The 27,101-nt window shown below is 42.6% G+C and overlaps 1 protein-coding gene across 6 annotated transcripts in view; it reads left to right on the plus strand.

Annotated features, from left to right (window-relative positions):
- ARHGEF1 (Rho guanine nucleotide exchange factor 1) overlaps positions 1-27,101 on the plus strand; it is a 3,019,431-nt gene that overhangs the window by 2,437,991 nt on the left and 554,339 nt on the right. For all 6 annotated transcript variants that reach the window (XM_044080805.1, XM_044080809.1, XM_044080807.1 and 3 more), the window contains 2 exons: positions 17,342-17,417; positions 17,544-17,714. In XM_044080805.1, the coding sequence (XP_043936740.1) occupies positions 17,342-17,417; positions 17,544-17,714 (247 nt within the window). The remainder of the gene's footprint in view (positions 1-17,341; positions 17,418-17,543; positions 17,715-27,101) is intronic.

Raw genomic sequence — 27,101 nt, forward strand, 5'->3', positions numbered from 1 at the left:
GTTACTGGGTCTGTGCTCATAAGAGCTCATAACCCAGAGGCTCCCTTCACTCTGGAATAAAATCCCAGTCCAGGTTAGGCAGAGTCTCTCATTGACTCCCTTCAAGAGGAATCTTGATGAGTGGATGGGAGATAGTAGGTTTACCCCGGGTATCACTTCTGTGTCACTGTTAGACAGAGGCACAGTATACTAACCTCGAAAATGGGCATAGCAAAATTCATTTAAAATGGGTGGCGAAAGCCAAACGCACTCTGGCTAGGCTTATAAATGCCCTAGGGCAGATAGCCTAGTATAAACCTATAAGGCATGCTTGGCTTAAGGAGCAATCTTTGCCTGATCATGATAAAGCTAAATCTATGCAAACTGTTAAAGATTTCTTACAAGTTCAGCCTCCTAGATTTAGTAGGCACTGGCCCTCTAAGAATTGGTCCTTTCCAGCCCCTTCCAGGTCTTCTCAAGCCAAACCCAGACACAGCAAAAACCCCAAGTTTCAGTCCCAGGGGACACACAGGACTAAGCAGTGGGGGGGTCTCCACTTCCAAATCTAGCAGTAATAAGACTCCCCCCTATGGTAAACTGTCTCATTGACTTCCTTTTAAAATTTCCAAGCACTTGTCAACTGACTGCCCCTTTAGGGGGGAAAGATTGCTCTTCATGCAAAGAACTGGGAACTCATTACCCAGGACAAATGGGTTTTAAATATAGTGTCCTAGGGATACAGATTTCACTTCCACACGTTGCCAACACCAAGCAGGTGGCCGGACCTTCCCCCAAATCAGTGGGCAGAGGCCCAAAAACAAATGCATTCTCTCTTAAGCATGGGAGCTATTCAGCTGGTACCAGAACAGGAAAAGGGAAAAAGTTTCTAATCAAGACTTTTCCTGGTACCCAGAAAAGACAACTCATGGCGTCCTATCCTGGACCTGTCTACTCTAAACACCTCTTTGGAAATTCCAAATTTCAAGATGCTGACTCTTCACCAATTACTTCCTATGCTGGGCAAAGATGCCTGGTTGGCAACACTAGATTTAAAAGAACATACCTGCACATCCCAAGCAGGGAATCTTGCAGAAGATACCTACGCTTCAAAGCAGGCTACATGCACTGTTAGTTCTCTGCACTGCCCTTTGGCTTATCTACTGCACCCAGGGTATTCACAAAGCACCTAGCTCCATTTATTGCATTTTGCAGTCAAAGAAATATTAAAATATACCCATACCTGGACGGTTGTCTAATCCAGGCAGAAAGCCAGGACATACTTTTGAATCATCTGGCCTTTGTACAAAGGGATGTTCTTCGTGTTTCACTGTTGCAGTCATTACACTTGGGTTATCCTGCTGGCAGGCTACCCTCAGTTGGCCTGAATTCCAAAGTCTTGGTCCAGCGTCGGTTGTTGTCGCCACTTCCCTGACGTCAGTGCGCCAGGGGTATAAAAGATGCAGCCGACTCCATTTTCTTCAGTCTTTCTTGATGCGCGGTGCCCGAAGCATAAGCAGTTCGCAAGTGCCAGTCGGCTGACTCCTGAGATTTTCGTGTTCGACTTTCAAATCCGAAATCTTCATTATAAGCTAAATACCCCGTTGGGGAAACTTTTTTCTTGCTCCAGACCGATGTCAGAAAAAGCTAATAATTGTATTTCTTGTGGGAAGCAAATACCTCATAAGGACTTTCATTCTTACTGTATTCCTTGCCTAGGCCTTGACCACGACATTTCTAGTTGTCGGTTTTGTGCTAGATTTAACCAGCGCAATATTAAGCGTCGGTACAATTTTGCATTACACTATTTTGGCAGAAGATTTAGTTGTACGATGTCGGATAGCTATCCGACTACCGGAATTCACAAGAAACGCAAAGAATAAGAAAAGGACAGGCATCTGAGGTCCAAAACCAACGATGAGGCTTCTTCTAAGCCAGTCGCCGGTTCTCAGTGAGGTGCCTTCGCAGCCCCTGATGCCCGCTACTTTAGACCCGCAGGCCACTACCGACTCCCATGTGGAGTCGACTAGGCCGCTGGAAGCTCAAGGTATTGGACCTTCGGAAATTATTCCCTCAGATGGGTCCGGAGCCACTGAGCAGGCATCGGCTTCTGAGGGTGTTTTCAGACCTACTCAGTTATACATTAAAGCAACTTCAGCTTCAAAGACTAAAGCATCTTTAAAGACAAAGAAACAAGTACAACAGCCTCATGGACAGGCCTCCATGCCCAAAAAGCAGATGCTCAAAATGGCTGAAGACTTAATTTCTTTGATCAGGGGTTCCCATCCCCCACCTGATAAAAGGCCTAGGCAAGAGACAGAATATGAATAATCAGATCAGGTTTCCATTTCATCTGATTCCTTTTCTGATCAGGAATACTCTCTTCCTCCCTATGAGGATTCTGATGCTGAAGAATCTATCCTTTCAGCTTCTCCTCCTGAGGATTAGTCTTTTGGGGGAATTCTTGCATACCATGAGGGAACATTTCCACTGGGAGAGCCAAGATTTTTCAGAATCTAAGAAAAGGCTCAGAGACTTCCTTTTACTACCACAACACTGACCCCTAACTATTCCACCTGTGTTAGACATTGTAGATGATGTATTTTCAGAGTCCAGTCTGACCCCTGACTCCTTACCTCCAGCTCCTGTTAAGCCAGACAGGTACTACAGGGTTCCTGACTCTCATAAATTCCTTTTCAAAAACACTGCTGCTGACCCAGAAACTATCTCTCAGGGTCCCAAAGGGGTCAAGGCTTCCACTGCAAAAAACCCTACCCCCCTCTGACAGGGATTCTAGGGCATTGGACAGATGGGGAAAAAAGATTTACACTTCTGCTACCTTGGCTATAAGGGCTTTAAATTGTCAATTTCATATGCTCAAATGTCAGCAATATGTTATGTCACTGCTTAAACAGAAAATGTTGTTAAATTCTGAATGTGCAGAAAGCAAGGAAATGCAGGATTTATTGCATGCAGCTGAACAAGTTGGAAAGCATACTTAGCAATGTGGTTTTGATTCTTTGGAGGCCTCCTGCAGGGTCACTGTTGCGGGTTCTGGCATCAGGAGGCATGCTTGGTTAAAAGAACAAAATCTGCCTGATCTTGTCAAAGCAAAATTATTACATGCTCCATTACAGCATGATAGCTTGTTTGGTGTTAAAGAAAATGGAGGACAAAGCTAAATCTATGCAAACGGTTAAGGATTTCTTACAGGTACAGCCTCCAAGATTTAGCAGACACTGGCCTACAAAGAATTGGTCCTTTCCAGTATCAGACAGACCACAAAGGGGCAGATACAGATGCCCAAGAGGCAGATCCCAGCCCCAAGGTTGGTACAGGTCTAAACAATGGGGTGCTTCTACCTCCCAAAGTGGAGAAGACAAATCACAGCCATGCAGGAAACAGACCCAATGACTTCCCCCTGCCTGCACCAAGCACTTATCTTATGGCAGCACCTTTATGGGGAGAACTGGCACTTTTTTCTCAAAACTGGCACATAATAACCCAGGACAAATTAGTGTCACAAGGCTACAAATTTCACTTCCATACCCTGCCAAGGACAAACGGTTGGCCAGACCTGCCAAAACATCAATGGGCAGAGGCACAAAAGCAAGTCTCATCCCTTATGGACAGGAGGGCCATTCAACAAGTACCAGAGCAAGAGCAGGGACAAGGATTTTATTTAAGACTTTTCTTGGTACCAAGAAAGGACAAGACCTGGAGACCAATACTGGACCTATCTATTCTAAACACATATTTGGATATACCAAAATTCAAAATGTTGACTCTTCAGCAACTTCTGCCCATGCTGGGCAAGAAGGTTTATCTTGTGACTTTAGACCTAAGAGGCATACCTGCATGTCCCAATCAGACAAACATGCAGAAGATACCTCAGATTCAAAGCTGGCTCAATGCACTACCAATTCTCTGCACGGCCTTTTGGCTTATCTACTGCGCCCAGGGTCCTCACAAAGTGCCTGGCACCAGTAATTGCATTCTGCAGACAAAGAGGAATACAAATATATCCTTACTTGGATGACTGCCTCATTCAAGCAGAGAACAAGGACATTCTACTACAGCATCTGGCATTTGTAAAGAGATTTCTAACAGGCCTAGGGTACACAGTCAATGAAAATAAATCAAAACTAGTACCCTCTCAAGAGATAATATTCCTGGGTGCAAGCTTAAATACAACTGCCCAGATGGCTTATCTCACACCAGACAAACAAAGGCAGCTGACTACCTATTTCAACCAGTTGGCAGCAAAGGCCCAGTTATCTGCAAGAAAAATTCTGCAGGCTTTGGGATTCATGGCATCCTGCATTCTACTAATTCCATATGCGGGACTGCATGTGAGGAAACTTCAATGGTACTTAAAAAGTGTTTGGACTCAACATTGCCACAGCCTGGAAACAATAATTGCTCTCATTTCCTGCCTGCAACAGGAGTTTCGATGGTGAGCGAAGGCTTGTTACCAGAACAAGGGACAGCATTTCACTTTACCCCCAGCCAGGCAGACATTAACAACAGATGCATCAGATTATGCCTGGGGGGCCCACATGGCAGGAAGATGTATTCAAGGCACATGGGCCGCAAACCAAGTGCATCTACATATCAATCAAAAAGAGATGCTAGCTGTTCAGAATACCCTGACAGCCTTCAAGGACCTACTTCATTCGGGACAACTACTGATAAAGACAGACAACACCACGGTCATGTTGTATATAAACAAGCAGGGGGGCACTCATTCTTACCCCCTTTGCAGACTAGCCATGACTTTGTGGGACACAGCATTGACTTACCAAGTACATCTGCAGGCACAGTTCCTGCCTGGAAAGATAAATACTCTGGCAGATGAACTAAGCAGAAACCTCACGAATCCCCACAAGTGGAAATTGGATCCTCAAGTCTTCAGCATGATAACAAGGAAATGGGGATGCCTGGATATAGATCTATTTGCCTCTCCTCACAAGTACCAACTAAAAACATTCTGCACAAGGACTTACCACAGACAAGCATGGAAAGTGGACGCCCTGTCTTTCAGCTGGAAAAGCTTAGCAGTATATGCCTTTCCTCCACTGCCTCTCCTCCCCAAGGTACTCCTAAAGGTCAGACGAGCAGCCAAAGATGATACTGATTGTCCCAGACTGGCCCAGCAAGTACTGGTATCCAATCCTAAGGAACTTGCCTCAATGCCCGCCTTGGACCTTGCCTCAGATACTTCATCTACTATCCCAACAAAACAATCAGATCCTGCACAGCCAACTAAAAACCTTAAATCTGGCAGCATGGCGGATAATGTAGCCATACAAAACGTGCCTCTCACTAAAGCTGTGATGGATGTCATTTTGGAGGCCAGAAGGCCTAGTACCAGAAAATCTTACGCTGGAAAATGGAAGAGATTCTGTGCTTGGAACCAGGCACAAGGAATTGACACAGCTGTACCAAATAGTCCTCAGATGTTGCAATACTTAACTGAGATGCTGGATGAAGGTCTATCCTTTTCATCTATTAAAATTCATGCCTCTGTCATTTTGGCTCATTACAATACAGAGCCACCAATGTTTTCTCATCCTTTGTTAAGGCAGTACCTCAGAGGAGCCAAAAACTTAAGGCCTCCAAGGAGATCACCAGTACCTGCATGGGGCCTCAATTATGTCTTGGAAAAACTCACCCTGCCTCCTTTTGAGCCAGCCGCTACAGCTGACATAAAGTTTTTATCTTGGAAAACAGCTCTGCTCCTAGCAATAACCTCTGCAAGACGAGTCTCAGAACTACAGGCAGTCATGGCGGTGGAACCTTTTATCATTTTTTACCCAGACAGGGTTTCTCTGAGGACAAACCCGACATTTGTGCCTAAGGTAGTGTCCAGTGTAGCCCTTAACCAAACTATTCATTTGCCTACTTTTTATCCAAACCCACAGAATAAGGGGGAGAGAATTCTGCATTCTTTGGGCATACACAGACAGCTATGCTTCTACTTGAACAGAACCAAAGCTTTCAGAAAGACAGAGCAACTACTAGTGACATATGCTGCAGGATCACAAAGAAAGGCTATCTCAAAGCAAACTATTTCAAAGTGGATAGGCCACTGCATTTGTTTCTGCTATTCACAACATGGCAAGCCCGTATCTAAGGGCATTAGGCCACATTCAACCAGAGCAGTAGCCACTTCAGCAGCCTTCCTCAGGGGGGTACCAACCAAAGACATTTTAGAGGCTGCTTCCTGGAGTTCAGTGCACACCTTTACAAAGCACCATCATTTACCACTCTACTCTAAATCCAGGGCAGGCTTTGCCACTGCAGTTCTGCAGGGCCTCATAGCCGCTCCTAATGCTATTTAGCTCCAGCCTCCCAACCTTTGCTTTGGGATTCAACCCAAGTGTAATGACTGCAACAGTGAAACACGAAGAACATAGTACAGTTGTGTACACTTACCATAAATGTAGATGTTCGAGTGTATTCACTGTTGCAGTCCAGGTTACCCACCCAACATCCCCATATCTTTGCTGGAACTTATCTAAACTTCTCTAATCTATGCAACCTATGTGGTGTATTTGCTTGTAGATGAAGGTATAATATATTTTGTTGCATGCATGTTTTATTGGCATATTTTTAGTCTACCCTTTTGGGGGCACCTAACATCTGGGGCAAGAAAAACTGAAGAAAATGGTGTCAGCTGCATCTTTTATACCCCTGGCGCACTGATGTCAGGGAAGAGGCGGCAGCAACCGATGCCGGACCTAGACTTTGGAATTCAGGCCGACTGAAGGTAGCCTACTAGCAGGATAATCCAAGTGAATACACTTGAACATCTACATTTATGGTAAGTGTACACAACTGTACTTTCTAACTTGTCTGGGGTACACCATAAACGAAAAGAAATCACACCTGGTACCCTGTCAATAAATTATATTCCTGGGAGCAAGCTTGAATACAACTTCCCAGATATCTTACCTCACGCCAGAGAAACAAATTCATTTGACAACCTACTTCAAGCAAGTGGCCACAAAAACCCTGCTATCTGCAAGACAAATACTGTAAGCCTTGGGGTTCATGGCCTCCTGCATTCTTCTAATTCCATATGCAAGACTGCATATGAGGAAACTACAGTGGTATCTAAAAAGCTTATGGTGTCAACATTCTCAGGATCTAGAAGCAGTGATTCCTATCATACCTTGCCTACGCCTAGAGTTCCTTTGGTGGGCAGAGGCCTGCCACCAAATCAAGGGACTACCTTTCACACCACCCCCTGCCACCCAAACCCTAACAACAGACTCATCAGACTATGCATGGCCAGGCAGGGAAGTGCATTCTGGCCAAATGGAACCCAGGTCAAATGCACCTGGATATCAATAAAAAAGAAATGTTAGCTGTACAGAATGCTCTGACAGCCTTCAAGGACCACATTCTTCCAGGACAACTAATGGTAAAGACGGACAACACCACTGTTATGTGGTACATAAACAAGCAGGGGGATACACATTCTTACCTCCTCTGCAGACTAGCCATGGCATTGTGGAACACAGCCTTGAGCTACCAAGTGCACCTACAAGCTCAGTTCCTGCCAGGAAAGTGAAATACACTGGCAGATGGACTAAGCAGAAACCTCATGGACCCACACGAGTAGAAACTGGAACCAAGGATTTTCAACATGTTGACAAGCAAGTGGGGGAGCCCAGATATAGACCTGTTTACCTCTCCCCAGAACTACCAATTGGACAAATTTTGCACAAGGACTCCCCACAAGCAAGCCTGGAAAGTGGATGCTCTGTCCTTCAGCTGGAAAAACCTATCAGTCTATGCCTTCCCCCCTCTGCCTCTGCTCTCCAAAGTACTACTAAAAATCAAACAGGACAAACCAAGGATGATTTTGATTTCTCCAGTCTGGCCACGCCAGCACTGGTACCCCCTCCTGCGCAGTGTGTCACGGTTATCCCCATGGCACCTGCCTCAGACTCCTTCCCTGTTGTCTGAGCAGGAGAACCAGATTCTGCATCCTCAGCTTCTAACACTGAACCTTGCAGCTTGCCTAATTACATAATCTCTCCTTTACCATCCCTCAGTAAAACTATGATGGATATCATTTTAGAGGCAAGGAGGCCTAGCACTACAAAATCCTATGCTGATAAATGGAAAAGATTCTGTGCCTGGAACCAATCTCAAGGGATGAGCACAGCAGCGCCCAATTTACCTCAGATTTTACAATACTTAACTGAGATGCTTCACAAGGGCCTGTCTTTTTCCTCTATTAAAATTCACGCCTCAGCCATTTCAGCTCAATATAACACAGAACCCCCCCCCCCCCGCCTTCTCTCATCCACTGCTCAAGCAGTTCCTCAGAGAGGCCAGAAATGTGAGACCACCCAGGAGAGCTCCAACCCCAGCCTGGGACTTTAACTTTGTTTTGGAGAAACTCACTTTACCTCCTTTCGAGCCAGCTGCTACTGCAAACTTAAAATTTCTTTCTTGGAAAACAGCTTTCCTTTTAGCAATCACTTCAGCTAGAAGGGTATCTGAATTACAGGCCCTTATGGCAGTGGAGCCTTTCATCATCTTTCATGCGGACAAGGTGTCCCTCAGAACCAATCCATCCTTCATGCCCAAGGTGGTATCCAATGTGGCTCTTAATCAGTCCATTCAATTGCCAACCTTCTTTCCCAAGCCACAGAACAAAGGGGAATGGATACTGCATTCCTTAGATGTGCACAGACAACACAGATTCTACTTGGACAGGACTAAACCTTAAAGGAAGTCTGAACAACTGCTGGTAGCATTTGCTGCAGGGGCAGAGGGGAAGGCTATTTCAAAGCAAACCATTTCTAAGTGGATGGGCCATTGCATTAATTTCTGCTGTAAGCACCATGGAAAACATATCCCCGAGGGGATCAGACTTCACTTCATCAGGGCTGCATCTACCTCTACAGCCTTTCTTAGAGGCGTCCCTACCAGGGACATCCTAGAAGCTGATACCTGGAGTTCTGTACATACTTTCACCAAGCATTATCATTTGCCAATTTTCTCTAAATACAGAGCTGGTTTTGCCACTGCAGTCTTGCAGGGCCTTATAGCTGGTCCTAATGCTATCTAAATTCCTCCTCCCAACCGTAGCTTTGGGAATCTACCCAAATGTAATGACTGCAACAGTGAAACATGAAGAACATAGTACAGTTGTGTACACTTACCATAAATGTAGATGTTCGAGTGTATTCAGTGTTGCAGTCCTGGTTACCCTCCCTCCAGCCCCCTAACTTCTTTTGGCTATACTTCTGCTTTCCTTTACTATGCTTAAAAGCCTTTTTGGTGTATTTGCTTTTTTGTTGGAAGTATATCTTTGTACTTTTATATTTAATTACTCCCCATTAGGGGGACACCTGACATCTGGGGCAAGAAAAACTGGTGTAATGGTGTCGGCTGCATGTTTTATACCCCTGACAACCTGACGTCTTGGAAGAAGGGACAGCAACCGACACAGGACCCAAGACTTTGTTAATCAGGCTGACTGAGGGCTACCTGCAAGCAGATAACCCAAAAGTAATGACTGCAACAGTAAGTACACTCGAACATCTGCATTTATGGTAAGTGTACACAACTGTACTATCCACTTTCTGTGGATGTTCCTTTGGTTCCGTCTTATCTGTGTGAACTGCTTAATGCTGGATTGGTTTATTCTTCTGTTAACGCCTACTTATCAGCTATTTCTGCTTGTCTGCCTTCATCAAATCATTTAGCTTCCAGATTTGAGGCTGAATAGTTTCTTAAAGGCATCCTTCATATTAGAAAAACAGGCAACAAAATTTGTAAGTTAGCGCTTTCACCCTTACAATAAGGACATCATCAGAGTTATGCTTCATTTTTAAAAAACACGTGTTTAAATAACAACTGACTAATGAACACACCCCCACAACAACCAATAGTAACTCAAGGTTAACATCCCACTCAATTAATGAATAAATGAATAAATTGAAAATCATTGCACCGTGTTAAAACACTCATCATAATGCCCTATAAAATTGTAACATGTACATTAATACTTATAATTTAAAAAAACTACAAATGCACTTTATATACACAGTACCTATTGTAAAAATTTTAAAAGATTTTTGTTTTTTATAATAGGGTACCATACAGAGAAAACGGTGGCGACGCTAAAACCTTATTAGAAGTTAAGGAATGCTTATGGCAGCTTAGGTTAAATGCGTCTAAGCCACCGGGTATCAATGAATATATTTCTTTAGCAAGTATTTTGAAATATAGAGCACAGATGATTTGATCAGTGTCTAAACAATTGTTTTTACAATAATTTTTACAATTGTTTTTTAATACTAATGAAATTAGCAAATCATCTTTTATAAAAAAATTTTTTTGAATATATAGAATTATTAGATTTATTTTATTTAACTTGTAAAATACAAAAACTTTTTGTATGATGTATTATACTTTATTTTTAGTGGAAATGTTTTTCACCTCAAAATGGTAAAATTTTACATTCTGAAGTTGTTCCCCTTTTTTTCTGAGATATATTGACTATATTAAAATTACAGCATCTATTTTTTAAATTATAAGTATTAATGTACATGTTACAATTTTATAGGGCATTATGATGAGTGTTTTAACACGGTGCAATGATTTTCAATTTATTCATTTATTCATTAATTGAGTGGGATGTTAACCTTGAGTTACTATTGGTTGTTGTGGGGGTGTGTTCATTAGTCAGTTGTTATTTAAACACGTGTTTTTTAAAAATGAAGCATAACTCTGATGATGCCCTTATTGTAAGGGTGAAAGCGCTAAGTTACGAATTTTGTTGCCTGTTTTTCCAATAAAGACGCTGATTCACGAAGATTACTGTTTAGTTGTTGTTTCAAGACTTCTGTGGTTAGTTACTGGATGGGAATCCTTCATATTAGGCCTCCCAGGAGGCCTGTTCCTCCTCCCTGGGATCTTAATTTTTATCTTGGAAAAATTGACCCAGGCTCATTTTGAGCCTGCTACTTCAGCTTCCTTACAACATTATTCTTGGAAGACTGTACTTTTATTAGCCCTTACTTCTGCCAGTCGGTTAACTGAGCTTCAAGCCTTGTCTAAGGTCAGAAATACAGCATCCATGGGTCCTGATAACATCCCAGACCGCGTCCTACATGAGCTCAAACAAGAATTAGCAATACCGTTAGGTACTCTCTTCAGTCATAGTCTAAGAACTGGCTTTGTCCCAGCTGAATGGAAAAACGTCACCATTATCCCCTTGCACAAAGGTGGTGCTTCCACTGACCCTGGGAACTATAGACCTCTTAGCCTGACTAGCCTTATCTGCAAGGCCATGGACCTTATCAACAAAGATATTGGTAACCTCAAAACACTTGACCCTACTCAGTTTGGATTTGTCAAAGAGAGATCATGCCTCTTAAACCTGGTGAACGTCTTCAAGACAGTCATCAAGGCCCTTCATGAGGGGAATCTGTACATACACCCTATCTTGACTTAGCCAAGGCTTTTGACAATATCCCCCACTTTGGTATAATTGACAAACTCACCCAGCTAGGTATCAATCCGTCTACCATTAGATGGGTTACTGGCTCACTGATAGAACCCATGTGGTCAAAATAAGGGAATCCACCTCCAACAGCAGACCTGTAACGTAACCAGAGGTGCTCCACAGGAATCAGTCCTAGGACCTCTACTGTTTGGAATCCATTTCTCCAAAGTGCAAGATAAAACTGATGGTCTGTGGCTGACAAAGTTTGCTGATGACTGCAATCTGGGAGCAGTCATAGAATCTCCAAACGATGTCAACATCCTACAAGAGGGTGTCAAAGTCATGGCCTTAAACTCAATGCAAAAAAAAATGTATCATCCCTTTCGATAAGAGTGATGTTTCTGTTGACTACCACATCAATAACAACACCCTAGGTACACACTCAGTGGTGAGAGACTTGGGCACACAAGTTGATAGCAACCTTACCTTTGATCACCATGTCTCCACAGTGGTAAGAAGGGGCATTCTGTATTGCTCATCTCAGCACTGCCGCCAGAAAAAAAGGAGTTATAACCTCCCTGCACTCTTCCCTTATCAGACCACTAATTGAGTACAATGCCAAGTACCTGCAGCAATTGGAGGAGACCACAAAGGTTCCTCACAAGGAAAATTCAAGGTCTTCAGCATCTGTCCTATGGGGATCATCTGAAATCAGTGTTACTTTAGTCTGTTTCATACAGACTACTTAGAGGCAGTCTCTGCCTTGCATATAAGGCGATCTTTGTCCTTGCTTTATTAGAAATGCTGCATATCCGTAAGTCAAATGGTACACGGGTTACTTGCTCTTATGGCCTTTACCTTGTATGTGACATTAATAGAACCTGCTGGAGGGACAGATTTACCTCCCAGAGGTTATCACACCTTTGGAACAGACTCCCGCTTCATGTCAAGCAGAGCACTTCATTGGCCTCTTCAAACACAGTCTGAACGATTGGATGGGTAACCGTAAATCCACCTATGTCCCTCTTGGACAGGAGTGGTAGGTGCTGATAGTGGAACTAAGGGTAAAACTTGGCTAGGCTTGAAAGGGCCTTAGGGTCATTAGCCTAATATCCTCCTTATGATCCTATGGCCTGTCCTCCTTTTTTAGTGTTCCATAAGGACAGGGTGTCCCTTCATGCTAATCCTTTGTTTATGCCCAGAGTGGTGAATGAGTTGACTCTTAATCGGTCTGTTCATTTGCCCACATTTTTTCCTTCTCTGCAGTCTGCTAGTAAGAAGATGTTGCACACTTTGGATGTGCATAGACAACTCAGATTTTATTTGGATGAGACTAAAACTTTTCGTAAATCTGATCAGCTCTTTGTTTCCTTTCATCTTAGATTCTTATGAGGCTGTTTCCAAGCAAACTGTTTCTTCTTGGATTTCTAAAGCCATTTCTTTTTGTTATGCCTTTCATGGCAAGAGCCTTACTTCTTCTGTTAAGCTGTGGCTTCTTCTGGTGCTTTTTTCAAGGGTTTGGATACTAACTCTATTCTTGAGGCAGCTACCTGGTCCTCAGTGCATATGTTTACCTAGAACGTACAAGTTGAAATAAACCAAGAATATAACAGTCCACAGCACACAGGATCCGAGGCCAAATAATCCAACAGCAGGCAATAAAATCAAATTTCTTTTAATTCCAAAAACAGCACACGTAGTCGGTTCTAAATAGAACAGCAACACAGATAAGCCAAGCGCTTTCACCCAGTATATTACTAGGCTTTCTCAAGGCAACAAACAGAGCTATCCATTACACATCAGTTTTAAATAACTAGTACAATTAAATGGTAACTCCACCCATCAATTAGAAGTTAATACCTTTGATAGTGTTGTGTTAAAGACATAGTACAAAGAGAAACAGTTTCTCAAGTTGAATATATATGTTTGTGTAAGAAATACTTCTTAATATAGTCAATAATGGTAATAATACCCTGCAAAGTGCCTTGTCAGTGCAAAATTCATAAAGGTACATCATAAATTAAAAAAAAAATTTAAATTTGAAATGATTAATTATTGTTACAAGTTGGAATTAAAATTAAATCACATTTTTTATTCCAAAAACTAAAATAGATAGATAAATAATAAATAATAAATAAATCAAACTTTTTACAGTGACATTGTAAAAAATAGGGAGCTTTCTGACTAATATCACAACACTACCTAATAACAACAACAAGAAGAAGAACAACAAGAAGGTGAAAGAAGAACAAGTGAACCTATACAAAATTAAACTAAATAGTCACATATTATAACCATGCTCTTCTCATTTTTAGAATGCTGTTAATATTTAAGCCCTCAGTCATTCCAGGAGGGGTGCAGGCATCCAATTTCAAATGCCAGAACAGTTCTCGAGTCTTCAATTTGGCCTCCCAGTTGCCCCCTCGTGGATCTGGCACCACCTGCTCCAACACCAAAAATTTAAGGTTCATGCCTTCACATATCTGGGAGTGTTTGTAAAAGGCATTGGTGTCCTTACATTTAGTGATATCATATTGGTGCTCGTATACCCTTCTCCTAAGCTGTCTCTCGGTTTTACCAATGTAAAACCCAGAACAGAAAGTACAAATACCCAGGTACACCACCCCTTTAGTTGCACAGTTAAAATGTTGATGAAACTTGTACTTAAACCTTCTTGAGGGAATTGTGATGGTGTCTTGGTCAAGCATATATTGACATTGTTTACATTGACCGCATTTTAAAGTGCCAGGCCTCTGATTGTTTATGTCATAACCCATATTTTTTTCCCCTCAAACAGATCTTTCAAATTTCTACCTCTTTTTCTGATAAAACTAGGCATCAGGGGAAAAAATTGTTTAAGATCAACATTAGTAGATACTATGGGCCAGTATTTTGTAATAATGTTTTCCAAATCATGTGAGCTGGAAGAAAAGGTGTATGAAAAACTCTCCTTAAACTTGTCATTCTTCTTTTTTACCGATTCTTCCACCAAAGGTACACCAGTGCCCAAAAGGGGGTGAAAGACTGATTCTCTTTTGCCAGTAACCTCCAAAATCAATTGATTTATCAGGTCTACCGGGTAGGCCTTTTCCAAAAAGAGTTCGTGCAAGACCTTAGTCTCTTGCTCATAGTATTCCAAAGTACTACACATTCTGGAGGCCCTGATCAACTGTCCCTTAATTCCCCTTTTTTGATAATAGGGGTGCCCACTATTAAAGTGGAGATAGGTGTTGGAGAACGTAGGCTTCCTGTACACCCTAGACTGAAAACAATGATTAGTGTAGTCCTTCATCAAAGTTACATCCAAATAGTGTAAGGTGTCCCGATCAATACTATGGGTAAATTTCAGAAAGCTAGTAGTACTATTGATGTAATCCAAAAAGCTCTCCAAGTCCTGCAGGGACCCATTCCACAAAATACAAATGTCATCCAAATATCTGGAATAGTGCCTAATCATAGGTGCCCCGTCTGTGTTGAAGACAAATCTTTGTTCCCAGTAATAAAGCACACAATTTGCATAAACAGTGGCACAGCTAGCCCCCATTGCCACACCTTTTCTTTGCCTGTAGAACTCCCCATTAAAGAATATATAGCTGTTCTCGAGAACCGTCTCCATTAATTCCTTAACCAAATTAATGGTTTTGCCACTTAGTGCACCACTTGAAATCAGCACCTGTCCAAACCATTCCAGACCCTCAAGTTTGATTTATTTATTATTTATCTATCTATTTTAGTTTTTGGAATAAGAAATGTGATTTAATTTTAATTCCAACTTGTAACAATAATTAATCATTTCAAATTTAAATTTTTTTTTTAATTTATGATGTACCTTTATGAATTTTGCACTGACAAGGCACTTTGCAGGGTATTATTACCATTATTGACTATATTAAGAAGTATTTCTTACACAAACATATATATTCAACTTGAGAAACTGTTTCTCTTTGTACTATGTCTTTAACACAACACTATCAAAGGTATTAACTTCTAATTGATGGGTGGAGTTACCATTTAATTGTACTAGTTATTTAAAACTGATGTGTAATGGATAGCTCTGTTTGTTGCCTTGAGAAAGCCTAGTAATATACTGGGTGAAAGCGCTTGGCTTATCTGTGTTGCTGTTCTATTTAGAACCGACTACGTGTGCTGTTTTTGGAACTAAAAGAAATTTGATTTTATTGCCTGCTGTTGGATTATTTGGCCTTGGATCCTGTGTGCTGTGGACTGTTATATATATGTTTACCTAGCACAATAAGTTGGATGTGAGATCTAGAGCTGGGTTTGTTAGGCCGTTCTTCATGGGTTCCTAGAGAGCTCTTCTGGTCCTTCCTCCTCCCTGTATTCTTCCTTGGCTTTTGACCTGTCCCTATTGTAAAGAATACTGCAGCAGTGAAATGGAAGGACATAGTACTGTTGTGTAAGAACTTACCATACCAGTAGATATACTTTCTTCACTGTTGCAGTATTCACTCCCTCCCTCCCTCCTTCCCCCTGGTTCTTGTCACTTCTGGATGTACTGGTTACCACTTTTTACCTTGGACTGACATTCCTACTGGGGCTGTCAGTTCTGAGGATGACATGGCATGTCTGGATGTCACCTTTATGCTGTATGCTATACACAGGAGCTATATATTTGACATATGGCATATACCTTAGACAACCTAAAGGCTTTGGTGTACAGTCTGGACATTGGGCCACCCTTGGCAGGGGATCCCTATTGTAAAGAATACTGCAGCAGTGAAGAGAAGGACATCTGCCATCATGGTAAGTTGTTACACAACTGTACTTTCTTCATTATTTAACAAAATATTCCATTTCAATTTTATTACTGAAACCATTTTATGTGTACAAAAAATATGCATAGATACACAAATAGAACTTTTGTTGGTTTGCTGAAAGGAAAAGCTCTGGCATAGCAGATATGATAGTACATAGCAATTTACTATGTCTTTAAAATTGAGTGACAGTTTTAGGCTCTAAGGTATAGGAATATTGTGGGATTTGTAAGCACATGTATGAATAATGAGAGAAAGCAGTCTGTTTATCAAAATGTTACATAGCAGTCAGATGGTGTGATATATGCAATATTTTGTGAATGTGTAAAAGTATACATTGGTGAAAACAAACAGGCAATAAGAGTCAGGATGTAGAAACTTTTTTGGGGGGATATAAGAAACCATCCCCTAAGTTGCTGTTTGGAAAAAAGTGTAAAGGTTTTGATAATTTGTGGCAGTTTTTCAGAAAGAAAGCTTTTAGAAACAAAATAAAATATATATTTAAAGGGTTTTGTGTATTCAAAAAAAAAAAAAAACCAAAGAGGAGAAATTATGGGTAAATGGTTATTTAGCATTTAAGGAATGTTTTAACTGCAAGTTCTGTTTGTACCTCGGAAGGCTGAAGAGGTGCCAGGAACAGTAATGAATATGCACTGAATAAAGTTAAAGTTACTTTTGTTTATTTAGACAGCAGTTGTTGTTTTGTGAGTACATATATTTGTCTGAGGTTTAAGTGAAAAGTGTTAACCACTGATTTCTGAAACCAAACCTTTGGGTAGACTCAGGCTAAATAAGCGAACATTGCAGGCTGGTCTGTGGCCTGGTTTGTGGCTATGAAGCCTTTGGTCAGCTTATTTACCTGGTTACCAAATCAGGAATACTGAAGGACCTGAAACCTTACTACTTTCACAGCATTGTAGGATTTTGGAAACATGGTCAGAAGTTTAGACTTGCTTTTTCCTGTGTAGCCTCAGTCCCCAGTATTTAGTTGTATGTTTTTCATGAAATAGAGGAATACTTGACATCTGAGAGAACAAGCAAAGATAGAGTAAAACAAATGCAATAGGTGGTGTGTGGTATATATTTGTTAATGCCACTTTTTTATTCTCCACAGACTATTGACTTGACTCATTATGACCTGATTCATGCGGGCCCTTTGCTATGGAGAGTGGGAAAGGAGAAGACTGTAGGTGAGCAATATATGAAAATTTTATTTATTCCTCCATGTGAACAAACCTTGTTAATGATGTTAATGCAGGATTCTGCTTGTTCATTCTAGTTTGGTGTACTCATCCACTGTTATTCTTTTCCCTCAGATGTGACTGTTCTACTTCTTTCCAGCATGCTGGTTTTGCTGCAAAAGCAGGATGATAAGCTGTTGTTGAAGTGCCAGTCTCGGAACAGCAATGCGCTTGATAAAGAAATGAAGGAAATGAGTCCCATCATAAAACTTAATAGCACTGTACTGCTTCGACCAGTAGCTACAGGTAGGTTTTATAATGCAGTTTATATGCTTATTTGTCCCTCCTAAAAGTGAGCTGTGATTGGCAAAGGTGGTGGTGTAATCCATTTTTGGGAAATTGAAGGTTTTGTTCTTTCATGTAGTCCATCCCACAGTGCATTCCCAGTAGTATCCGTAAGGTTCGTTGTGCATTGGGTTTTGGGAAGGTTTGAGAAAGATGTAAACCTTCATAAGGCTGTGCCACCTTTTGCAAAAAGTGTTCTGGTATGGTCTCAGGTTATCAGCAAGGATTCTGACATGAGAAGTGTGTGCTTGTACTCCCTTCACCCTCAACGAGATGCGAGTACACATTGTCCTGTTACTCCTCTCCCTCTTCTGACCAGCTGCTTCAACTGCCCAGGACTGTAGTTGAAGACCCATTTTCTAGGTCATAGTCTGGACTTGTATTTGCCTATGCCAGTGGATCTAGCAGTAATGCAGATTTATATTGCTTTCATTTCCAGACTCTTAAGGCAGAAAGGTCTCCTTTTGTAAGTATCTATCTTTCCAGATGCATTTTTCATCGTCGTCAGCTCCCTTTTCCCCATTTTCTGCATGGGAGTCAGCAGTCCCATGTCAGCTGTTACCACCACTTTCAATTCAGTGCATACCTGAATGTCACAGGTATTCTCTCATGCACTACATCTGACCTTTTGCTAGATGTCTTAATTTCCTCTTGTCTTCTTCCCATCGCTCCCAAATCTTTTTCACCATATGGTTATCTGCTTTCCTGCACATGTAACCAAACCATTATAATCTGTTCTCTTTCACCTAGTTTGCAGTTAGAGCTACTTTAGCTTTTGCTCTGATGTCATATCTTTCTCTGTCTCACTGTACATCCTACCACCTGTCTCAAGCACTTCATCTCCATCACCGTTTGCTTCCACAATTGCTTCACTGCTTAGGATGTTCTTCATTCCACATTGCTGCAGTCCTAACTATTGGGTAGTCCGCTGTCCAGTCGGCCCGAATACCAAAGTATATGGCTGACGTCGGTCAGGGCGCATTAGACTGACGTCAGTACGTCAGGGTACTAATGCGCATGACCGACGTCATATCCTCAGTCTTTTTTGCCGCATGGTCCGATGCAGAAGCAATTTTGCGAGTGCAGGTTGGCGTTCTGAAAGTTTCTGAAGTCAGAGTTTCAGACCGAATCAAAGTTGGCTAAGTACCCCGTTGGGGAATATTTTGGTTTTTTCTTGCCTCAGTATTTAACCGGATGTCAGAAAAAGTGAATAACTGTATTTCTTGTGGGAAACAGATACCTCATAGGGATTACCATACTTTGTGTATACCTTGTTTAGGGCCTGAGCACGACGTTGTTGGATGCCGCTCTTGTGCTAGATTTAACAAACGCACTATTAAGAGAAGGTTAGACTGTGCCAGGTTAGTTTTTGGGAAGCGTTGTAATTATAAAATGCCGTCGGATGCTCCGACGCCCGCTTCGGCCAAAAAGCGCAAGGACAAAGCAGCAAAGCCTAGAGTGGAAGAACCGACAGTCCCAGACGTCGGATCTTTAGAAGGCTCAGTGGAGCTGGAGGTTTTGCCAGGTGTTTCTTTGGAGTCTCAGGGAGAGACTTTACTGTTACAGGATGTATCCTCGCAGGAAGTAGGCCAGGCTGAGGGGGCTTCTCAGGTGGCTGTTCTTCCCTCTCTTCCTAAGGTGGTTAGGGCCTCCCCTTCTGTTTCCAAGGCTTCTTTGAGAGGCAGGCCAAGTTCAGCTTCAGTGGGGGTTTCTCCTAGTGCTTCTGGGTCTTTGCCTAAGAAACATATGCTTAAAATGGCAGAGGATTTGATTACTATGATTAGAGGTTCTATGCCCCCTCCTGATAAGAGGCCTAGGGTGGAACCTGAGTTTGAAAGTTTTGAGCAATGTTCGGAGGCTTCTGAGTCTTCGGCTGAAGACTTGCAGGAGTATCCTCCTTATTCTGATTCTGATGTGGATGATTCTACTCCTTCTGCTTCTCCTCCTGAGGATTTTTCATTTTCAGAGACTCTGCATTCCATGAGGGAGCATTTTAAATGGGAAGGTCAAGATTTCTCTGATTCCAGGAAGAGGCTTAGGGAATTCTTGTTTTACCCCAGCATAGGCCTTTAGCTATACCTCCTGTTCTGAATGTGGTGGAAGATGTTTTGCAGAGGCTTCCCTGAATCCTGATTCTTTGCCTCCTGCCCCAGTTAAACCGGATAGGTACTATAGGGTGCCTGAAGCTCATAAGTATCTTTTTAAGAGTCCTAGGGCAGACCCGAAACTGACTCTCAGGGGCCTAAAGGTGTGAAGGCCTCTGTTGTTAAAAATCCTGTTCCTCCTGATAAAGAGGCAAGGGCTTTGGATAGATGGGGAAAGAAAGTGTATACTTCTTCCACTTTAGCCATGAGGGCGTTGAATTGTCAGTTTCACATGTTAAAATATCAGAATTATCTCCTTTCACAATTGAAATCTAAGGTGGATGCTCTGGCAGAAGGTATTGAGTGTAAAGAGTTGCAGGATTTAGTTCATGTGTCTGAACAGGTGGGTAAACATTCTTTGCAATGTGGTTTTGATGCTGTGCAGGCCTCCTCGAGGGTGGCTGCCACTGGTTCTGTTCTTCGTAGGCATGCCTGGTTGAGAGATCAGAATTTAGCTGAGCATGTTAAAACAAGGATTTTGGATGCTCCTTTGCAGTCTGATGTGTTGTTTGGTTCGCCTGTGGAAGCAGTCTTAAAGAAAATGGAGGACAAGGCTAAGTCTATGCAAACTGTTAAGGATTTTTTGCAGGTGCAGCCTCCAAAGTTTAGTAGAAATTGGCCTACTAAGGGATGGACTTATCCTGCTTATGATTCCCAGTCTAGGGGTAGGTCTAGACGTGGTAGGGGCAGAGCTCAAGGTTCTTTTAGGTCTAGGACAGGGAGTTCCCCTGCTCAGACTTCTGGTGAGGGCAGGGGTCAGTCCTTTCGTAAGCAGATCCAATGACCTGCCTTTTCAGCTGCCAGTACATTCTCGCCTGGCAGCACCTTTGGGAGGAAGGCTGTCTCTTTTCAAAGAAAATTGGGATTTAATTACCCAAGACAGATGGGTTCTGGATATCATTCACCACGGTTACAGGTTTTATTTCCATACCTTGCCTCCTTTCAAAGGCATGCCAGACATTCCTCCTCTACAAAGACAAGAGGCTCACAAGCAAATTTCTCTGTTGCTCCAAATAGGGGCCATTCAGCCAGTTCCTGTGCCAGAAAGGGGCCTAGGATTTTATTCTCGCCTGTTCCTAGTACCGAAGAAGGGGAACACGTGGAGGCCAATTTTGGATTTATCTATCCTCAACACTTATCTGGACATTCCCAAGTTCAAAATGTTGACGTTACAACTTTTACCTCTGCTGGGCAAAGATCACTGGATGGTAACTTTAGATCTCAAGGAAGCTTACCTTCATGTGCCTATAAGGCTAAGTTGCAGGAAGTATCTGCGTTTTCGAGCTGGAAATTCTCACTATCAGTTCTCTGCATTGCCCTTTGGCTTATCCACTGCGCCCAGAGTATTCACAAAGGTTCTGGCTCCAGTGATAGCTTACTTCAGGCTAAAAGGAATTCAAATCTATCCTTACTTGGACGACTGCCTGATTCTAGCTCAAGAAAAGGAAGACCTTCTACAGCATTTGGACTATGTCATAGCAGTGCTAAGATGCCTAGGGTATTCTGTGAACGAAATAAAGTCCAGTCTAGTACCCTCTCAAGACATGTGCTTTCTGGGTGTGAGACTGAATACAGCAGCCCAGATGGCCTTTTTAACCCCGGACAAACAAAAGAATCTTTCCAGTTACTTCCATCAACTATCTCTTCAGTCCGGGCTGACTGCAAGGACAGTCCTTCAAGCCTTAGGGTTCATGGCATCTTGTATTCTGGTGCTTCCCAATGCCAAACTGCATATGAGGAAGCTGCAATGGTATCTCAAAATGTATGGACACAGCACTGCCAGGATTTGGACACTGTCATTCAAATAATACCTTGCATTCAAAAGGAATTTTTGTGGTGGGCTCAGGAATGTCACCTAAACAAGGGACTCTCTGTGACCCGGCCAGAGGCGAGTCAGATTCTAACGACAGATGCCTCAGACATTGCTTGGGGAGCTCATCTAAATGGAAAGTGGATACAAGACAAGTGGCCTGCCAGACTACAGCATCTACATATCAACATGAAAGAGATGTTAGCAGTCCAGTTTGCATTAATGGCTTTCAAAGAGTTACTTCTTCCAGGGCAGGTGTTGATTCTAACAGACAACACAACTGTCATGTGGTACATCAACAAACAAGGGGGAACACATTCTTACCCATTGTGCAGGCAAGCAATGATTTTATGGGAGACTGCGCTCAGCTTGCAACTAACTCTTCAGGCAAGGTTTCTGCCAGGAGCACAGAACTCCTTAGCAGATGTGTTAAGCAGACAAATCATGGATCCCCACAGTGGAAACTGGATCTTCATGTATTTCAAAATTGACAGTGTCATGGGGAACTCCAGACATAGATCTGTTCGCTTCTCCACAAAACCACCAGCTGCCAAAGTTTTGCACAAAGAGGTTTCATCACACAGCTTGGAAAGTGGATGCTCTTTCTTTCAGTTGGAAAAATCTTCATGTGTATGCTTTTCCACCTCTGCCTCTTCTCCCAAAGGTGCTTCTAAAGGTCAGACAAGACAAGCCAAGGATGATTTTAATAGCTCCAGATTGGCCTCGCAGCACTGGTACCCATTACTGAGGAGTCTGGTAAGGAAGCCTCCATGGCCTTTACCCTTGATTCCACATCTGTTGTCTCAGAGGGACGGTCACCTGCTCAATGTCAAGCTTCACTCTCTTCATCTAACAGCCTGGCATATTCTGTTTTGAAAGACAGCAGGTCTCAACTTCCTCAACAAGTTTTAAATGTGATTATGGAAGCCAGAAGACCTAGTACAAGGAAAGTGTACGCAGAAAAATGGAAGAGATTTTTATTGTGGAGTGCAGCAAACAATTTGGAGATTTCTGAGCCTAATTTGAGTGTGGCTCTTCAATATCTTACTGAGTTATTGGACAAAGGTTTGTCTTTCTCTTCCATTAAGATTCATGCTGCAGCAATTTCAGCTCACTATGATTGTGACCCACCATTGTTTTCGCATCCTTTGTTCAAGCAATTTCTTAGTTGGGCAAAGAATATAAGACCCCCACGTAGAGCTCCTACTCCTGCTTGGGATCTCAATTTTGTGTTGGAGAAACTTACTCTACAACCTTTTGAGCCTGCGGCTACTGCTGAATTGAAATATTTGTCATGGAAGACTGCTTTTTTGTTGGTCATTACTTCTGCAAGAAGGGTTTCTGAGTTGCAGGCCCTTATGGCGGTAGAGCCTTTTTTGATTTTTCATAAGGATAGGGTATCTTTACGTACTAATCCTTCCTTTATGCCTAAGGTGGTTTCTAGTGTGGCTTTAAACCAAACTATTCATTTGCCTACTTTTTATGCAGATCCCCAAAATAAAGGGGAAAAGATTTTGCACACTTTAGATGTACACAGGCAATTGCGTTATTATTTGAGCAGGACTAAGGATTTTAGGCAGTCTCAGCAGTTGTTTGTTTCTTTTGCTTTGGGTTCAGGGCAAGCCTGTGTCAAAACAAACTATTTCTAGGTGGATTGGGTGTTGCATTGCATTTTGTTATTCCCATCATGGCAAGGAGATTCCAGCTGGGATTAGGCCTCATTCCACTAGGGCTACTGCCACTTCAACAGCATTTCTAAGGGGGGTGGCCACTAAGGATATTTTGGAGGCAGCAACTTGGAGTTCAGTGCATACTTTCTCTAAGCATTATCACCTTCCTCTCTACTCTAAGTCTAGGGCTGGTTTTGCCACAGCTATTTTGCAAGGCATGTTGTCAGTTCCTGCTTCCTTATGATTTGCCAGCCTCCCTTACCTCTGCTTTGGGATTCTACCCAATAGTTAGGACTGCAGCAATGTGGAATGAAGAACATAGTACAGTTTTGTACCTACCATAAATGTAGATGTTCGAGGATCCACATTGCTGCAGTCCAATTTACCCTCCCTCCTTCCCCTCTGTGTTTAGGGGTGGTTGTGTAGGTGAGGTTATATTCTGTTACTTTTGTATATATTGTACATAGTTTTGGTGCAGGTATGTTTGGAGTTTTTGGTTTTGGCCTTATCTTTTCAGGGTCTTCTGACATCTGGGGCAAGAAAAGACTGAGGATATGACGTCGGTCATGCGCATTAGTACCCTGACGTACTGACGTCAGTCTAATGCGCCCTGACCGACGTCAGCCATATACTTTGGTATTCGGGCCGACTGGACAGCGGACTACCCAATAGTTAGGACTGCAGCAATGTGGATCCTCGAACATCTACATTTATGGTAGGTACAAAACTGTACTTTTCGTTCATTTTACGTTGTTGCCGTGCTGTGTTTTACATTTGTGTACCTACCATAAATGTAGATGTTCGAGTGTATTCACTGTTGCAGTCCAGGTTACCCTCCCACCATCCCCCTTTCATTGCTAGGACTTATCTGTACTTCTCTATTCTATACAACCTATGTGGTGTATTTGCTTGTAGATGAAGTTCATGTGCATGCTTTTTTATGATCAGATCTTTTTAGCCTGCCCTTTTGGGGGGACCTGACATCTGGGGCAAGAAAAACTGAAGAAAATGGCGCTGGCTGCATCTTTTATACCCCTGGCGCACTGACATCAGGGAAGAGGCGACAGCAACCGATGCCGGACCAGGACTTTGGAATTCAGGCCGACTGCGGGTAGCCTGCCAGCAGGATAACCCAAGTGTAATGACTGCAACAGTGAATACACTCAAACATCTACATTTATGGTAGGTACACAACTGTACTTTCTTCGTGTTTCACTGGCAGATTGCCCTCAGCCTGAATAACAAAGTCTTGGGTCCTGCATCGGTTGCTGTCTCCTCTTCCATGACGTCAGGTCGTCAGGGGTATAAAACATGCAACCAATGCCATTTTATTCAGTCTTTCTTGCCGCGCGGTGCCTGAAGCAGTTTGCAAGTGCCGGTCAACCGACTCCTGAAAGTTTCGCATTCGAGTTTCAGAACCGAAGTCTTCAATTAAAACTAAGTACCCCGTTGGGGAAACTTTTTCTTGCTCCTTACCGATGTCAGTAAAAGTTAATAATTGCATTACTTGTGGGAAGCAAATACCTCATAAGGATTTTCATTTGTACTGTATTCCTTGCCTAGGCCCAGATCATAATGTGCCTTGCTGTCGGTTTTGTGCTAGATTTAACCAAAGCACTATTAACCGTCGGTATATTTTTGCTTCAAAATATTTTGGATCCAGATTTAATTACTCTGAAATGTCGTCGGATAGCAATCCGACTACCAGAGTTCACAAAAAACTCAAAGAAAAAGACAGAGACTGTTGAGTTCCAAAACTGACAACGAAGCTTCTCCTAAGCCAGTTGCTGGTTCGCAGGTACTCAGTGAGGCGCTTTCGCATTCCCTGATACCCGCTACTTTTGAGTCGCAGGCCTCTACCGAGACCCATGCGGAGTCCGGTATGCCGCTAGATTCTCAAATATTGAACCAGCGGATGTCTCTCCCTTGGATGGGTCCAGAGCCGCTGAGCAGGCACCGGCTTCTGCGGGTGTTTTCAGGCCTCAACATCTTTATATAAAACCGATGCCAGCTTTGAAAACAAAATCAAAAACAACTTCTAAGTCTAAAAATCCGATGCATGAGCCCCGTGCTCAGGCCCCTATGCCTAAAAAACAGATGATCAAAATGGCTAAGGACTTAATTACCTTGATCAGGGGTTCCCAACCCCCCCCCCCCCCGCCTTTGGCTATACCTCCTGTGTTAGACATTGTTGATTATGTGCTTTTGGAGTCAAGCATGGCTCCTGATTCCCTACCTCCGGCTCCTAGTAAGCCAGACAGATGTTACAAGATACCCGACTCCCACAAATTTCTCTTCAAAAATCCTGCTGCTGATCCTGAAACTATCTCACAGGGTCCCAAAGGTGTAAAGGCCTCTACAGCCAAAAATCCTACCCCCTCTGACAGAGATTCCAGGGCGCTGGATAGATGGGGAAAGAAGGTTTATGCATCTGCAACTTTGGCAAGTAGGGCCTTAAACTGCCACTTTCATATGCTTAAATATCAACAGCATGTTATGGGCCTATTGAAACAGAAAATTATGTTGATTTCTGATTGTGTGGAAAATAAAGAATTACAGGAATTATTGCATGCAGCAGAACAGGTTGGAAAGTATACTGTGCAATGTGGTTTTGATTCCTTGGAGGCCTCATGCAGGGCCACAGTTACTGGATCTGTGATTAGAAAGCATGCCTGGCTCAAGGAGCAAAATCTGCCTGATCATGTTAAAGCTAAGTTGTTGGATGCCCCTTTACAGCATGATACTCTGGTGATAAGGCAGAAGAGGTTTTAAAGAAAATGGAAGACAAAGCTAAATCTATGCAAACTGTATAATATTTCTTACAAGTGCAGCCTCCTAGATTCAGTAGGCACCGACCTACTAAAAATTTGTCCTTTCCTAGTTCCAACATAGCCTCTCAAGGCAAAGCCAGGCACTCAAAAGGCTCTAGATACCAATCACAGGGTTCTTACAGGTCAAAGCAATGGGGTGCCTCCACCTCCAAATCTGGAGTAAACAAAGCACAACCCTGCAGTAAGCAGTCTCAATGACTTCTCTCTACCATCACCAAGCACTTATCTTTTGGCAGCCCCCTTGGGGGGAATTAGCACTTCATGCTCAAAATTGTCAGTTAATTGCCCAGGCCAAGTGGGTATTAAACATAGTATCCCAGGGGTACAGATTTCATTTCCATACTTTGCCAATTCCAAACAGTTGGCCAGATCTGCCACAAAATCAGTGGGCAGAAGCTCAGAAACAAGTTATGTCCCTCATGGATATGGGGCTATTCAACCAGTACCAGAAAAGGACAAGGTTTTTATTCAAGAATTTTCCTGGTACCCAGAAAAGGCAATGCCTGGTGTCCAATACTGGACTTAATGATTTTGAACACGTTCCTGGACATTCCAAAATTCAAAATGCTAACTTTACAACAGCTACTCCTTATGCTGGGCAAAAACGCTTGGTTAGTGACTCTAGACTTAAAAGAGGCATACCTGCATATCCCAATAAGGGAATCGTGCAGGTTATACGCATTACCAATTCTCTGCACTGCCCTTTGGCTTATCTACTGCGCCCGAGGCCTTTACAAAGTGCCTGGCACCAGTAATTGCATTTTACAGACAAAGAAGCATACAAATTTATCCTTACTTGGACGACTGTCTCATTCAAGCAGAAAACAAGGACATTCTTCTTCAACATCTGGCATTTGTAAAAAGGCTTCTAACATGCCTAGGGTACACAATAA

This window comes from Protopterus annectens, chromosome 8.part0, assembly GCF_019279795.1.
Source record: "Protopterus annectens isolate FY-2018-M chromosome 8.part0, PAN1.0, whole genome shotgun sequence".
Lineage (NCBI taxonomy): Eukaryota > Metazoa > Chordata > Ceratodontiformes > Protopteridae > Protopterus > Protopterus annectens.